Raw genomic sequence first — 17,461 nt, 5'->3', positions numbered from 1 at the left:
ATGTTAGAGGTAAACATTACAGATGAGCGAACAGTAAAATATTCAATATTCATTTCAAATAGCCGCTCAATATTCAAGTATTCAAACGAATATCGAACCCCATTATAGTCTATGGGGAAAAATGCTTCGCTACAGGGGATCCCACCATTCTACTCAGGAGAGTCACCAAGTCCACTATGACACCCCAGGAAATGATGCCAACACCCTGGAGTGCAACTGGGACAGCAGGGGAAGCATGTCTGGGGGCATCTAACAAGGCCAAGTCACTGTATTACGTCAGGATCCCTGTCAGATTGCGATATGCACGAGCTGACTTTTTTCCATATGAATACATTGAACAGCATTGATTGGTCGAATGCCATATAGAGTATGGCATATAGCCAATCAACGTTGGTTTCACCGGAGGCTCTTCTTTGAGGAGGCGGAGTCTAAAATTGGACCATAATGGAGACTGCTGTGGACCACTCAGACTCCACCTCCATCGGCAGAACCAGCGCTGACTGGCTGAATGCTATAGCATTCGGCCAGTCAACACTGGTCAACGCATTCCTATGCCGAGATGTAGCAGTACACCAGAGATGAAGCAGGACTGAGTGCGCGCTGAACCCTGCTGCACACTCAGCTATGTTGCATCGGAAAGCACTGCTACATCAGACACTGCTACATCACACACTGCTACATCAGACACTGCTACATCAGACACTGCTACATCGGCCAGCACTGCTACATCAGACACTGCTACATCACACACTGCTACATCAGACACTGCTACATCACACACTGCTACATCAGACACTGCTACATCGGAAAGCACTGCTACATCACACACTGCTGCACTGCTACATCGGCCAGCACTGCTACATCGGCCAGCACTGCTACATCGGCCAGCACTGCTACATCGGCCAGCACTGCTACATCGGCCAGCACTGCTACATCGGCCAGCACTGCTACATCGGCCAGCACTGCTACATCGGCCAGCACTGCTACATCGGCCAGCACTGCTACATCGGCCAGCACTGCTACATCGGCCAGCACTGCTACATCGGCCAGCACTGCTACATCGGCCAGCACTGCTACATCGGCCAGCACTGCTACATCGGCCAGCACTGCTACATCGGGCCATGCGTTCAGCTCGTCTACTCCGGAGTAGAATGCCAAGAGTGTGCAAAGCAGGAATCAAAGCAAAAGGTGGCTACTTTGAAGAACCGAGAATATAAGACATATCTTCAGTTGTCTCACACTTTTTTGTTCAGTATATAATTCCACATGTGATAATTCATAGTTTTGATGCCTTCAGTGTGAATCTACAATTGTCATAGTCATGAAAATACAGAAAACTCTCTGAATGAGAAGGTGAGTCCAAACTTTAGGTCTGTACTGTATATATTTATTTATATATAACAACATGTTCTGCAGCAGGTTACAAATGAGAAGGTTCATGTACAAATAAAATGAGACATTACAGTATAACACATCCAGATATGAAACAATTGGAGTGAGAGTCCTGCTCATAAGAGCTTACAATCTATTGGGTGCCTTAAGCGGTAATGTCATGATAAATCCATCTATTATAAAACATGGTAAGACAAGGACAGCGTCATGTGCCGCTCACCAGCTGCTATCTGTGTATGTACGTTTATGGGAATAGAGTGTAGATGTCACTGTTGGATAATGGGATCAGGTTTAAGGTGCTGTAAAAGTGATAGGAATTACAGTAAAGAGGACCTTTCACCCCCTCATAGATGTGCGGTATTATATAGCGCTAGAAACCCGGCAGCACACTGAATTCCGTACACTGTTGGCTTTCCCGGTATGCGCCCCGGAGGTGGAGATATTTTCCCACTGTTAAGGACAGCCTTACAGCCTAGCATCATTGATGGACTGTGAGAAATGCGTCTGCCCCAACATTATAAGTCTATGGAAGAATACTGCCAGGAGGGGAATACCTCAGCACCAGGCAATGATGCTACACTGTAAGGCCCGCCCTTATGACAGTGAAGAGATATCGGTGCTGAAATTAAAGGGATTCTACCTTTAAAAGCTATTTTTCTCGTTGACACGTCGGAATAGCCTTAAGACAGGCTATTCTTCTCCTACCTTTAGATGTCTTCTTCACCCCGCCGCTCGATTAAAATTCCATTTTTTGTCTGTATGCAAATGAGTTCTCCCGCAGCACTGGGGGCGTCCCCAATGCTGCGAGAGAACTATCTCCAGCGTCGCCTCCATCTTCTTCTAGAACGTCCTCTTCATGTATCTACTTCTGCCGCTGGGGTCACACTTGTACGCCTGCGCAGTCGGCTCTGCCATCGGGCCGCAGGCAGAGCTGAATGCACATGCTGGCAGCCATGTTTTTGTGGCCGCTTACACGAGCATGCGCATAATGCTCTCTACTCCATTGAACTACAGGATCGTACTGCACATGCTCACTTAAGCGGCATGTGCATTCGGCTCTGCCTGCGGCCCAGTAACAACTCTTGGGAAAACCACTTAGGGGATTAAGCACAATGACAAAAAAAATAGCAAAATATCAACCCAATGGGATCCTTTCTGGAATAAAATGTTCAAGAGAAATAATTTGGAAAATAAATTGTCCTTATTTTTTTTTCTTAATTATCATTTATGTGAAATATAGTAGATATGTGTTTTTAAAAATATTTATAAGCCAATTACATGGCATTAAAGGGGTATTCCATCTTGGCCAAACATGGGCTAGTCCATGGCACAAACACTTAAAAGTTTTATGACACAGACTTGTAGCCCACACCCGGACACATATAAACCACGGTGGATGGGTCCATTGAAATGAATAGGTCAGTGTGCTATACAGAAAAAAACAGGATAGTACACTGAAATAGCACACAGTCCTATGCATGAGGCCTTGCTGCTTGTAACCTCCGACACATGACCTCAAGGAGGCCTCTAGTATATAATAACATAATTTGTCACATATATATTGACGTAGTGTGAATAATAGCTGGGCAAGCCAATAAAGCTTGAATCATTAGTATGGTATTATTATTCTTTTGAGATCCCAGAGTATAATAAGTGGAGGCCCAGAAGTGGTGGGAAATGATAATAAGCAGTCATACTCACCTTCAGTCACTTCTCCTGGACTCTCTTGCAGTGTCCATTAACTTCTCCAGGGATACTTTTTTAGGCCTCTTCTGGCCTTCTGGGTGATGGCAGTGGCCCTAGGGAAATACAGATGCCTAAGATTGGGCCTCAGATCCATGTGGGGTGCATCAACATCATGACCCTTGCTTCAAAGCATCATGACGTTGATTCACCCCATTCTGCCCTGTGGATAAGAATCTGATGCTAAAGTGTTATTATCTCATTTACATGCTTGTGTTAATGGCTTATTCCAATTAGAGAGGTTATAGCAAAATTTAGTGTCTTTTCGTTATATTACTTGTTGAATTCGCATTATGAAGAAATTGCATTATTGTAACCACATTTCACCCTGGGTAAAGCAAGGTGTTCTGGGATTACCCCTTCCCGACATCCGTCGTAATAGTATGGTGCATGCCAAGTCTTTAAAGATGGCTGCCATAGCTACCGGGTCTCCGCTGTAATGTACAGCGGAGACCCGGAGCTAATGCCAGCAATCAGAGTTCTCAATACCGAAACTCCTATTCCAGAATCCCCGGAATCATATAGAACCACAAACTACAGATGACATGTCATTTTGTCTGCCGAGTGTACGCCTTGAAAACAAAGCCCATAAGAAAGTCGCACAAATGCACTTTTTCTTCAAATCCATCCCATTCTGAATTTTTTTCCAGCTTCCCTATACATTCTACAGAATAATTAATGGTACCATTATTAATAAAAATTAGTCCCAGAAACATTAAGCCCTCATATGGCTCTGAGAACTGAAAAATAAAAAAGTTATGGGGTTTGGGAGGCAGGACGTCTGTTAGTAAGCAAGGTACCACTGACTCAGGAAGGGGTTACTGTTAGTAAGCTATGTGCTATATATGGTGGCGGCCATCTTACCATGTGTTCTTCACTATTGTCTCCAAGTGTCATGGCTATGTTATTCAAGCTGGGTACTTATACTTGTACTATCTGTATTCTTATAGTTTTACCATTTCTACAACCTGTTGACCAATAAATAGAGTACGGAAAAACATTCTGCTTATTTAGAAGACAGAGAAGGTTTATTCTGTATGTCGGGCCGCACACTGTGAGAATGTGTAAGAAGACAGAACACACTCCATGTGACCGCTGAGACCCAATCACAGGCTTTACCATCCGTGTATGTCCTTAAGTGTCCGTTTACAAAGATGTCCGATTTTTCAAGCGGACAGCTTGAACATGTTAAGAAAATGTTAAAAACAAAACAAAACAAAAAAAAAACATAAATTAGTTTTTTTTTTTTTTTTTTTTTTTCACATGTTGTAAATACCACCGTATTTTACAGTTACTGCAAGGTGGATGAGAGTCTACTGAATCCCATCCACACATTGTGGAAAAATATGCAGCATATCCATTATACCTACAGAAATACTGGCACTTCCCTATAGAAGTCCGCAGAGGAGAACTGTGCATTCAATTGTGTCTATTCACAATATGGCCAGATTTTTGATGGCTCATTTTTCACAACTGTCAATAAAACTGCTTTTTCTTTGTACGTCAACATACACTCAGTGGCCAAAAGTCACAGAAAGGTGTGTCCTAGTGCCGGTTGTGTCGGATATGACGCTCAAACAGAATGACGCGATGCGGCCCTAATGTTACCAGGATAGCTGAGCAGTCTGATGCAGACAGGTGTCTCGTGGACATGGCAGTCCATTGCAAGTTAAGTGACTTTGAACTTGAAATGATAATCGGTGCAAGACGCATGGGGCATAGCATTTTGGAGTTTACCTGGGAATTTGGGTTTCCAAGGTCAACAGTGTCTCAGGTGGGCCTGCAATATTGCAGAGACAATGTTGGCAGCTGCGTAAACCAGCACACTAGTCGACCACGACTGTTTGATGAACGGATGTCACGTCACCTCTGCAGAGTTGTACGGGTCTCTAAATGGTCTACTGTGTGTCAAATCATCGCCAATTTGAAAGTGGGGTGCTAGGACCTCATTTCCATCAGGACTGTATGCTGAGAACTGCACCGCCTAGGCTTCAACAGTCGACGCCCGACCCGTGCCCCTTTGCTGATGCTGCAACACAGAGCTCGTAGACTAGCATGTGCCCGTGACCATTGTCATTGGACCATGGAACAGTGGCGGCATGTGGCATGGTCTGATGAATCACGGTTCCAGTTGTACAGAGCCAATGGGAGTGTGAGAGTGTGGCGTATGCTCCATAAAGCCATGGATCCTGTATGCCAACAAGGTCAAGTCCAGGCAGGAGGTCGCTCTGTCATGGTCTGAGTCGTGCTCACATGGTCGCAATTGGGCCCCATTGTCAGGGTACAGGGATCAATGACCGGTGCTCGATACATGCAACTGATGGCAGACCATCTGGTGTTGGAGCTCCCTGATGGGGACTTGCACATACGGAGACAGTTGTTTCTCATGGACATTGGTCTGTGAATAATGGCACAGCCATTGGAATAAGCCCTGGCTCAAAATAAGCCAACTAAAATATGGTATATATCTAGAGAAAACAGTCTACAGATACTCCAGATTTATCTTCCAGCATCAAACACAGTGATAAATCTGGTGTATTTTTAGACTACTTGTCTGTTAGTAGGTCTTTGGAATAAGTTCTTCAAGGCTTTCTTCATGTCTTTGTTCCTTAATGTATATATGATTGGATTTAAGGCCGGGGTTATGACGGTGAACATTATCGCAGCTGCTCTGTCTTGATCTAAAGAATCTTTTTTGTGTAGTTGAGCATAAGTGAATATGGCGGTTCCATATTGGAGAGTGACTACAGTGAAGTGAGCGCTACACGTAGACACCGCACGCTTTCGTCCTTGGGAGGTTTTTATTTTTAGAAGATATTTGCTAATGAAGACGTAAGAAAGGATAGTCAACATTAAGGTTGTGATAGCTAGTGTACCAGTGACTCTAGCAAGGAGATGGAAATTCAGAGAGACATCTGTACAGGCCAAATTAAGCAACGGTTTAACATCACAGAAGAAGTGTTTCACCACATTTGGTCCACAAAATGGAAGCCTTGAAGTCATTATACTGTGGACCGAGGCATGGCAAAATCCAATAACCCAAGACGATGAGGCTAGGCCATAACAGACGCTCTTATTCATGATGGTTGAGTATCTCAAAGGATGTGCAATGGCTACAAATCTATCATAGGCCATAACTGAAAATAGTATGCCTTCTGTACTACCCAAGAAATGGAAGAAATGGACTTGTAGCATACAGCCATAGAATGAGATCATCTTCTTCTGAGACATAAGATTTGTCAGCATCTTGGGGGACAACCACCGATGAGCAACAGATGTCAAGGAAAGCCAAGTTCCACAAGAAGAAATACATGGGAGTATGGAGATTGGGATCAGAAATAGTGATAATCATTATGGAGAGATTTGCGGCTAATGTTAGTAGGTATAGTAATAGAAAGCTTAAGACGAGAGTCACCTGAAGAAAATCTTCAATTTCCAGACCAGCTAAAAAAAATTCTGTAACTGAGGTGGAATTGTTCAAATTCATTGTAATGTGTTGTGTCTGGAAGTAGTCAAAGCATTTTATGGGCCAAAGGGATTTTAAGAAAATAAGTAATAATACAAATAATTCCATATTGTTATGTTACATGATGTTATTAGCAAATTATCAATGGAGGATCAATACTATGTGCCATAAGTGCGAGAAATTCCTTGGTGTATCTTTATGATCCATCACTATCATTACTGGTAGACCATCTCCACCTAAGTGATAAAAATGTAATTTTTTATTTTTCAGTTCTTTTTTATGTAATTTTGTAGACTGCACTTTCATATTCTATTCAGATTTGCTGAATTTTAATCTTAGCATTGACAACCACTAATAGCCATTAGAGATGAGCGAGTAGTATTCAATCGAATACCTCGCCGACATAGGAATGCGTGTAATCGGCCGAACACCAAGGGGTTAAATGCTTTGAATATTCGATGCATTTAACCCCTTGGAGCTCCGCCGATTACACACATACCTATGCCGGCGAGGTATTTGATCGAATACTACTCGCTCAACACTAATAGCCATTATTGCAGTGCTTGTACTGCTTTGGACAGCTTAAAGGCGTTGACCTCTTTCTACTTATTTTTACAAATATTCAAGAAACAGCTTTTGTAATCTATTTACCTTTTAATATCAATAATTCTGAAAATATTTTATCAATATAATAATAATAATAATTAATATTTACTAATATTTATTAAATAATATTTATTCCATTAGGTGAAAAAAATGATAACAAGCTAAAGCATACCAAATACTATATATTAATCCAGTGTCCCCGGAGTCATATCTACCCACAAAATAGAGACAATGTAAAAAACAGTAGAACAGAAGGGCTGAGCAGTGCGTAGTGCATTATCATTTATAAATGGGAATGTGACAGATATAACAAGATGGCTCCTACATGGGTTTCAAAAACATAGGGTTTCTCGCCTCGCTTCCTATAAACATATCAAGAGTTTTGTGGGCTTCTCAGTAGTTCAGACTGATCATGTACATGTAAACCAAAGAGATGTACAGTGATGCCCTCAAACAAAATGAAATGTTCTAGATATTTAAATTAAATTCTCTGGTTCCTGATGTTCTCAATGAGACTTTAGAGGATGGGTGCTGTATTGAATTTTTGACTTTGTATGTCTCTAGAATATTAGTTCTAAAGACATTCTATTTATTTATTTTTTTACTCAAGAGCATATCCCCCCCAAAAAAAATAAATAAAAATAAATAAATAATAATAATAATAATAATTTTGTCTGGTTTTCAATAAATCTATTAAGAGTTAACACTATTTGTATTTCTGTTTTGATAGTTCATTAATCTGATCTATGTTTTAACTGATTTTTTATGGGTTCGATTTCTTTAATAGTATTTTGGAGCCATATTTTATTTACTTATCACCTCATTCACTTTTTGAGAGTGTTTGGGATATTGTCTTATTTTAGTGTAATGCACATTTTATAAAGGAGAAGTTCAAGACCCCAAAACGCGTTGTGTATTACATTGGCATTTGGCTGGACTAAAGAAATTTTGCTACAAACATCTTCTGGATTTGCTCAGTCCTTCGTCCACTGGTCTGAATAATTGCAATATAGGTAATGTGTTATTTTCGATATACAGTAAGTTCCACAAAAACAAAACCCATGAGAAAATGACACAAATGTATTCTACCCAGGGGCTTCACGGTGGCTCAGTGGTTAGCTCTACAGCATTGCAGCGCTGGAGTCCTGGGTTCAAATCCTGCCAGGAACAACATCTGCAAGGAGTTTGTCTGTTCTCCCTGTGCTTGCGTGGATTTCCTCCTATACTCCAAAGACATATGGATAGTAGGAAAAATGTGCGTTGTGATCCCTATATGGGGTTCACAATCTACAAAAAAACAAATAAAAAAACATAAATGTATCCACCCCCACCAGTACATTATACAGAATATTAAATGGTACCATCATGAAGTACAAATTGTCCTGCAAGAAAATAAACTCTCATACACTGGAAAGAGAAAAATTAAAAAGCTGTGGATTGTGGAAGGTGAGGAGTAAGAAATTGAAATGGAAAGATGAGAAATGGCTGTGTTGTGTTGTGTTGTGGGGGGAAGGGGGGGTTCTTTTTTTTTTTTAATCTATCACTGGAATCTGTCTATCAACTATCTATCTATCTATCTATCTATCTATCTATCTATCTATCACATATCTATCTATCTGTCTGTCTTTCTAGCTCTCATGTATCTATTTGTGATATTAAATATGGAATATATACTAAATAGAATAATATTTTTTTAATACCTGCCCAACTTTATTTATAGTCACATACCTTGAAATTATCCTTATATTTTTAGATATTGACCACAGGAAACATTTCAAATGAATCTTCTTTTTGTATCCTCAGTCTTGAAGCCTGACATCTTCCTTGGAGTATTCTTGCAGGAGATGGCTTTTAAGGATTTTTAGTCTGTAACATGTAACGAGGGTAATTTGTTTGTTCATGTTGATTAACATTAAGTATCCCTATGGATCTGGTCTAGAAGGGAGCTCTGCAATTTATCTAGCGTTACCCCTTGACACAAGCCCTAAAGGGAGAACTACAATAAAACAATTAAATAATAAAGTAAATTATCTCAATAAATGGAACTAACTTATGTTTGTACAACCGTCCATACCAAGCACGATAACCAGTGGTAGAATTAAGAGCAGGGAAAAATGAGCTGACGCACATAAGTCTAGTTTGTCCTTAGGATACCCTTACATAGTGTGGCTCAGCCGCATGTGATATGTCCTAATTATAAGGCTGGTCTGTACTTTCCATTTGGAGAAATAGCAAGGTGGGGGTGCTGCCCTTACTAGTAATCACAAGTGGGCGCTAAACTCCAGGCTGCACCCGTACAGTTGCTATTGCTTGTGTTAAAAAAGTACAATTGCAACTAGACAATAAGTGCGACAAGTGCAACTAGACAATAAGTGCGAGCTGAATGTGGGCAGGTTGCACCGAGTAAGGGAAGCCGGATTGTTCTATAACTGCTTACTTATGACATGGATATAGTGAGATAAAGGGCAGAAAGAATATGCCTCTTGTGGAACCTTATTCAATCGGAGAAATGTTCAAGGAACCTTTAACTTCCTCTGTAGTTGACTGGGTTCACCTGATGGATGTCTTCAATGCTAAGAAGAACCCAGTGGGTCGTGTTCTACTGCCAGACGACAATGCATATATACCCATATTGTAATTCAGTAATAAATAGAAATGGAACAACCAAGAGTTCCACAAATATCAGGAATTGCGCTCCTCAATAAACAGAGCCTCAGGCCAGACCATAGATATAACACAACTTTAATATGCGGATAAAAGATAACACATTTCATGGTTTGCAACGCTATTGACAGCATACCCCTTCATCAGATCTGTAGCCATTACTTGCTGTGATTGCAGGTTAATATACACCGAGTGGCCAAAAGTCATGGGAAGGTACCGCGGATCGCCCTGATAACTGCAGTAAGATGATGAGGCATGGACTCCACGAGGTGTTGGAAGAGTTCTGGAGGGGTATTGATCCATGCAGTCTGCACTGCAGCCCACAATTGGTGTAGTTGGCGCTGGGTCCATGGAACGGACATTGGTAACCACAGCATCCCATAAATGCTCTATGGGGATGAGGTCGGGCGAGCAGGCAGGCCAATCGAGGGTCCTGAGGTTACTGGTATGTTCATTAAGCCAGACCCGTGCCAGCAATGACATGTTGCATTGTCCTGTCTTTGAGCTCTGTGCTGCGGCATCAGCAAAGGGACACGGGTCCACTGTTGAAGCCTACGTGGTGCAGTTCTTGGTTTACAGTCCTGGTGGAAATGGTGTCCTGGTGCCCCACAGTCAAATCAGTGGTGATTTGACCCACAGTAGTCCATCGAGAGCCCCGTACAACTCACACAGAGGTGAAGTGACGTCAGTTCATTGGACACTCGTGGTCGTCTGATGCGCCAGTTTACGCAGCTGCCAATGTTGTCTCTGCGATATTGCAGGTCCACCCGAGACACTGTTGACCTTGGAAACCCAAATTCCCGGATAAACTCAAAAATGCTATGCCCCATGCGTCTTGGACCGATTATCATCCCACGTTCAAAGTCACTTAACTCGCGACGTGCTGCCATGTTCACGAGACACCTGTCTGCATCAGACTGCTCAGATATCTTGGCGACACTAGCGCTATAGGCCGCATCACATCACACTATTTGAGTGTCATATCTGACACAACCGGCACTGGGACACGCCTTCCCGTGACTTTTGGCCACAGAGTGTATTTAGCATTTATGGTATATAATATTGAATACATTCAATCAATGAGAAATTTTGAGAAACTTCTTGCAAGCTTTCTTTATGTCTTTGTTTCTTAACGTATATAAAATTGGGTTTAATGCTGGGGTTATAGCAAAGAGCATAATGGTGGCTGCTCTGTCTTGAGCTAAAGAATTTTCTGTAGACGGCCGCATATAGGTGAATATAGCAGTTCCGTATTGAAGAGTAACTACAGTAAAATGTCCACTACAGGTAGACAATGCACGTTTTCGTCCTTGTGAGGTCTTAATTTTTAAAAGAAATTTGCCAATGAAAACATAAGAAAAGATAATTAATATTAAGGTTGAGATAGCTAATGTTCCAGTGACTGTAAGAAGCAGCTTGACGTTCAGAGATACATCCGCACAGGCCAAACTAAGCAATGGTTTAACGTCACAGAAGAAATGTTTGACCACATTTGGTCCACAGAATGGAAGCCTTGAAGTCATTATACTGTGGACTAACCCATGACAAAATCCAATGACCCAAGAAAATAAAGTTAAACCAAAACAGACTTGGTAACTCATGATGGTTGAGTATCTTAGAGGATGTGCAATGGCCACATATCTGTCGTAGGACATGACTGTAAAAAGTACAACTTCTGTACCGCCCATGAAATGGAAGAAATGTATTTGTAACATGCAACCATAAAATGAGATCATCCTCTTCTGAGATAAAAAATCTATGAGCATCCTGGGGACAACCACTGTTGCGACACATATATCCTGGAAGGCCAAGTTCCTCAAGAAGAAATACATGGGTGTATGAAGAATGAGATCAGAAATAGTGATAATCATTATGGACAGATTTGATACCAAAGTTAGCAGGTACAGTAATAGAAAGGTTAAGAAGAAAATCACCTTAAAATCATCATCGACTCCCAGACCAGCCAAGAAAAATTCATTTACTGAGGTGTAATTTATTATATTCATTTTATTGTATCTGGAACCCAATATAATGAAAAAAGCAATCCATTCAGGTTTTAGGCTCAGAAAAAATTCATTTTATAATAGCACTGGAAAATTAATGTTTTACAATTGAGCAAAATTTCTTGGAAAAGTTTAGTAATAAAATTTAGTAATTTTATTTAGTGATCCATTTTTCTTGATGTTGGAAGACCATTTACCCTAAATGAAAAAAAATAAAAATAATGACATTGATTTTACGTTCCTCATGTAACATTTTCTTTTATATAAATAATTAAATTTTTTCAAATTACAATTGATTTCTCAAAAAATTTCACAAAAAAAATGTAAAAACTGTAAAAAGTTATTCAGAGTTTTGAGATATGTTTTATAGCGAATTCTGTGTATAGATACACGAGACATGTATTTAAGAATTTTCACAAATGCTTGATTAAATTATGTATAGTAATTAGAGATGAGCGAACAGTAAAATGTTCGATGTTCGATATTCATTTCGAGTAGCCCCTCAATATTCGACTACTCGAATCTAATATCGAACCCTATTATACTCTATGGGGGGAAAATGCTCGTTTCAGGGGTAGGCAACGTTCGATCAAATTACACTTACCAAGTCCACGAGTGAGGGTCAGGCTGGATCCTCCGAGAAGTTTTCTCCGTGCAGCGCATGCCCGCACTACAAGCGGACATGCACAGTCGGCTCTGCCCAGACCCGATGCCTGGCAGAGTGAATTCAGAGCCGGAAAACGCAGCGGGGAAGCTGTACGGAGAAGACTTCTAAAGGTAGGAGAAGAACCAGCATTGATTAGCAGACTGTATAGCATTCGGCCAATCAATGCTGGTTCTGCATCGAACTTTTACATTCGAACAGTGAGTGGTACTTGATTGAGTACGAGTATTTCGAATACTGTAGTATTAGATCGAATACCTACTCGATCGAGTACTACTCGCTCATCTCTAGTAATAACACGCATTATTAACCAAGAGTATAGATGACCGTTGGCCATACTGCTATCCTAACGTGTTACGGTTGAATGAGGCATGTGTATTGCTCTCTGAAATAATACAAAATTGTGTCATAGTCCATTTGATGTAGCATTAAGCCGGGTTCACACAGGGTTTTTGGTCCGCCTCAGTTTCCAGACCTAAAAACGGGTAGCTGCGACTGGCTCCCATTGATTCGGATTTGGCATCAAAATCCTGACCAAAATACCCTGTGTGAACTTAGACATTTTTTACCTTTTTCAAAAATACATATGTCCATCAAGTTCAACCAAGTTCAATCATTATCATACAATCTTTACAGTGAAGCACTCTTGTCATCTCTGCACATTAAACCTTTCTTTTTCTCTAGATGGAGGTAATGCTTTCTTGTCTTTTGAGGGAATTTTACATGGAACAACTTTTCCCCTGTATTTCTTGTATGGGCCACTTGTATATATTGTCACAGGTTTATCATATCTTACTCTAAAACACAAATGTCAAATTTGTATTATATAATTATATATATATATATATATATATATATATATATATATATATATATGGACAGATGAAACAAAAATCTAACTTTTTTGCAAGGCACATCAGCTCTATGTTCACAGACAGAAAAATGAAGAATGTCTTGAAAAGAACACTGTCCCTAAATATAGAGGAGGGTCAGTTATGTTCTGGGGCTGCTTTGCTGCACCTCGCACAGGGTGTCTTGAATCTGTGCAGGGTACAATGAAATCTCCAGACTATCAAGGGATTCTAGAGAGAAATGTGCTGCCCAGTGTGAGAAAGCTTGGTCTCAGTCGCAGGTCATGGGATAATGACCAAAAACACAAAGCTAAAAACACCCAAGAATGGCTGAGAGGAAAACATTGGACTATTCTGAAATGGCCTTCCATGAGCCCTGACCTAAATCCTATCAGCATGTTTGGAAGGAGCTGAAACGCAGAGTCTGGGAAAGCCACTCTTCATACCTGAGACAACTGGAGCAGTTTGCTCATGAGGTGGGGCCAAAATACCTGCTGAGAGGTGCAGAAGTCTCCTTGACAGTTACAGGACTCATTGGATTGCAGCGATTGCCTCAAAAGGTTGTGCAACAAAATATTAAGTTACTGAACCATCATTTCTGTCCAGGCCTGTGTCATGAGGTTTATTAAAAAAAAAAAAAAAAAAATTCTGTTGAAGCGAAAAGCAATGTCTGACTTTCATTTGTTCATCTTCATACAATTTTCATTTATTATTACTTTTGTCAGATATATATATATATATATATGTAGTGGGGAAAAGCAGCTCGGTAGTAGCAATAGTGCGGACCTAACTAGTCAGAAACGTAACTAGTCAGAAACAGGGACACAAAATTTGCAGCCAACAGGTTTTTAAGAGAAACTTGACTTGCTGCCATGGCCACTAAGCAGTATTTTTTATTTGAAGATTCAAATTCCCTAGAACATAACTAAAACCAAAACCATAGAGTACTGGTGAAATTACTTTTTATTTTGTTCCAGTCTTCCTGAAAATATGATAAACATTTATGAATAAATCATATTAGCATGTCACCCAAAATTATTCTCATAAATAACAGAACTTACAACAAAATAACCCGCTTACTTACTGGTACATTGATGGAAAATTGTTAAGGTTATAGGTGTTAGAATATAGTGACATGGCAACATTAATTTTTTCATAAATTGCATTAATTGCGCAAACATATCAAATCACTTAATATATTCATCTTATCTTATATTAATATCTTGTATTGCTTTAATCATACTGACACGTATAATAAAGGAAAAATGTTATTCCGCAGGGTGAATGGTGCACAATTCAAAAACACAAAGAAACAATGTCAGTATTTTTTGTTCTCTATTCCCCAAGAAAGAGTTAATAGAACTTAATCTGTATATTATCAGCACATTAACATGGTGGCATTGAAAAATACAAATCATCCTGCAGGAAAAAAGCAGTCACAATGGAACTCAGACAGAAAAATTGGATAAGTGCACTGACACAAAAACACTTTATTTCAGGAAGAATAGTTAAACATAAATAAACTATAACTCTGTGTATATCAATATTGAATTAACCTTTAGAATAAAAAAAAAATGGGGAAATGATGGTATTAAGAAACTGCTTATCACACAAAAAACAAGCCCCCAAGTTTATGCTAACATGAAAATTGAAAACTAATTTCTTGAAAAAAGTAGTCATGTAAAAACAATACACAAAAAAAAATCTTACAGTCTTTAAGAACATAATAGGCCAAGTCCTAGACGAGCTAAAAGGGGTTGAGGAATATTAACTTAGTTTAATTTAATTATTGATATACAAGCTTTGATATTCTTTTTCATTGTGCTTTACTAACTGAAATTAACAAAATCAGTCAAGCAAACCGTAATATAATTCTACATCTTTGTGTCTATCTATCATCTATCTATCTATCTATCTATCTATCTATCTATTTATCTATCTATCTATCTCCTATCTATCTATCTATCTATCTATCTATCTATCTATCTATCTATCTATCTATTTATCTTCTATCTATCTATCTCCTATCTATCTATCTCCTATCTATCTATCTATCTATCTATCTATCTATCTATCTTCTATCTATCTATCTATCTATCTATCTATCTATCTCCCATCTATCTATCTCCTATCTATCTATCTATCTATCTCCTATCTATCTATCTATCTATCTATCTATCTCCTATCTATCTATCTCCTATCTATCTATCTATCTATCTATCTATCTATCTATCTCCTATCTATCTATCTATCTACTATCTATCTATCTATCTATCTATCTATCTATCTATCATCTATCTATCTATCTATCTATCTATCTATCTATCTACTATCTATCTCCTATCTATCTATCTATCTATCTATCTATCTCCTATCTATCTATCTATCTATCTATCTATCTCCTATCTATCTATCTATCTATCTATCTATCTATCTCCTATCTATCTATCTATCTATCTATCTATCTCCTATCTATCTATCTATCTATCTATCTATCTATCTATCTATCTATCCATCTTGCATTCTGTTATCTATGACAGTACATAACCATATGAATAGTAGGTGTGTGGAGACTTGTTAAGCCTTTAGCACTCCACTTTGCAAGGAACTATGGGAAGAATATGCAAATCCGCCTTCCATGATGTAATTAGGAAGACAGTTGCTGCCTCATTGTTGCAAACCAATAGAGGGCGCTCACTGGAATGTGCAAGCCTGTCTTAAGACAGGATTCCAGTGAAATAACCCAATAATGGCTGCTCCCTTTAGCCTCATGCCCGACCTTCCAAGAGGCCTTTGTTTAGCAATGACGCTGGGATTATTACCAGGTTATAGTCTCTCAATCGAGGACAGCTGTTTCGATCTGGTTGGATCTCATCAGCCTGATGTAGAGAGGACTATAACCTGGTAGAGGTGAGAGGCTTGAGAGACTATAACCTGGTAATAATCCCAGCGTCATTGCTAAACAAAGGCCTCTTGGAAGGTCGGGCATGAGGCTAAAGGGAGCAGCCATTATTGGGTTATTTCACTGGAATCCTGTCTTAAGACAGGCTTGCACATTCCAGTGAGCGCCCTCTATTGGTTTGCAACAATGAGGCAGCAACTGTCTTCCTAATTACATCATGGAAGGCGGATTTGCATATTCTTCCCATAGTTCCTTGCAAAGTGGAGTGCTAAAGGCTTAACAAGTCTCCACACACCTATATGGTGGTCTCTCCCTAAGGAGTGACAATATCCCCCGAACCCTGTCTAAGCCTCTCACCTCTACCAGGTTATAGTCCTCTCTACATCGGGCTGATGAGATCCAACCAGATCGAAACAGCTGTCCTCGATTGAGAGACTATAACCTGGTAATAATCCCAGCGTCATTGCTAAACAAAGGCCTCTTGGAAGGTCGGGCATGAGGCTAAAGGGAGCAGCCATTATTGGGTTATTTCACTGGAATCCTGTCTTAAGACAGGCTTGCACATTCTAGTGAGCGCCCTCTATTGGTTTGCAACAATGAGGCAGCAACTGTCTTCCTAATTACATCATGGAAGGCGGATTTGCATATTCTTCCCATAGTTCCATATGAATAGTAAACAGTGAAAAAAAAGATGTTTCCATACCTTTTTTTTTTTTTTTTTTTTTTAGGCGCCGCCCCCTGAGAGGCTGGCTGCCTTGATGCAGTGCTCCAAGCTGGGAGCAAACTTTTCTTTCCTTTTTCACTCTTTTTCTCTGTATCTTCAAGAATCCGGTAACCAAGTAATCTAGCACTATGAATTTAGCAACTATAAATCGAATGGAAGACCCTGTGGAGTTTTTTGTTCCTTTTGTTTCCATTGTAAAGCATGGACAATGACTCAAGACCTGGTTCAGCTGGTTTCCACATGTGCCTGTTACCATCCCCCCAGCTAGGACAGCATGGCTCAACATGCGGCATGGAAGAGAAACCTACATGGAAATGCGGACTTCTTCGTTCAAGGGATGATTTCTGGCGTCAATTGCTGATGTGTGAAGATGCTACAGCTGACTGGTATTTCTTTCTATTACTGTGGACACGTGGGACACTGTTACAACCTGGGAACCTACCATC

The 17,461-nt window shown here is 39.9% G+C and overlaps 1 protein-coding gene and 1 pseudogene across 1 annotated transcript; both read right to left on the bottom strand.

The window, feature by feature from the left end:
- Positions 1–5,676: 5,676 nt before the first annotated feature.
- Positions 5,677–6,622, bottom strand: LOC142214544 (olfactory receptor 12D1-like; annotated as a pseudogene).
- Positions 6,623–10,947: 4,325 nt separating this feature from the next.
- On the bottom strand, positions 10,948–11,877 carry LOC142212967 (olfactory receptor 12D1-like). Its single transcript, XM_075281103.1, has one exon. The coding sequence runs from the start codon at positions 11,875–11,877 to the stop codon at positions 10,948–10,950; it is 930 nt and encodes a 309-aa protein (XP_075137204.1).
- Between the last annotated feature and the right edge of the window lie 5,584 nt (positions 11,878–17,461).

The sequence above is a fragment of the Leptodactylus fuscus genome, chromosome 7 (assembly GCF_031893055.1).
Source record: "Leptodactylus fuscus isolate aLepFus1 chromosome 7, aLepFus1.hap2, whole genome shotgun sequence".
Classification (NCBI taxonomy): Eukaryota; Metazoa; Chordata; class Amphibia; order Anura; family Leptodactylidae; genus Leptodactylus; species Leptodactylus fuscus.
This window is presented reverse-complemented; position numbering and strand designations above follow the sequence as displayed.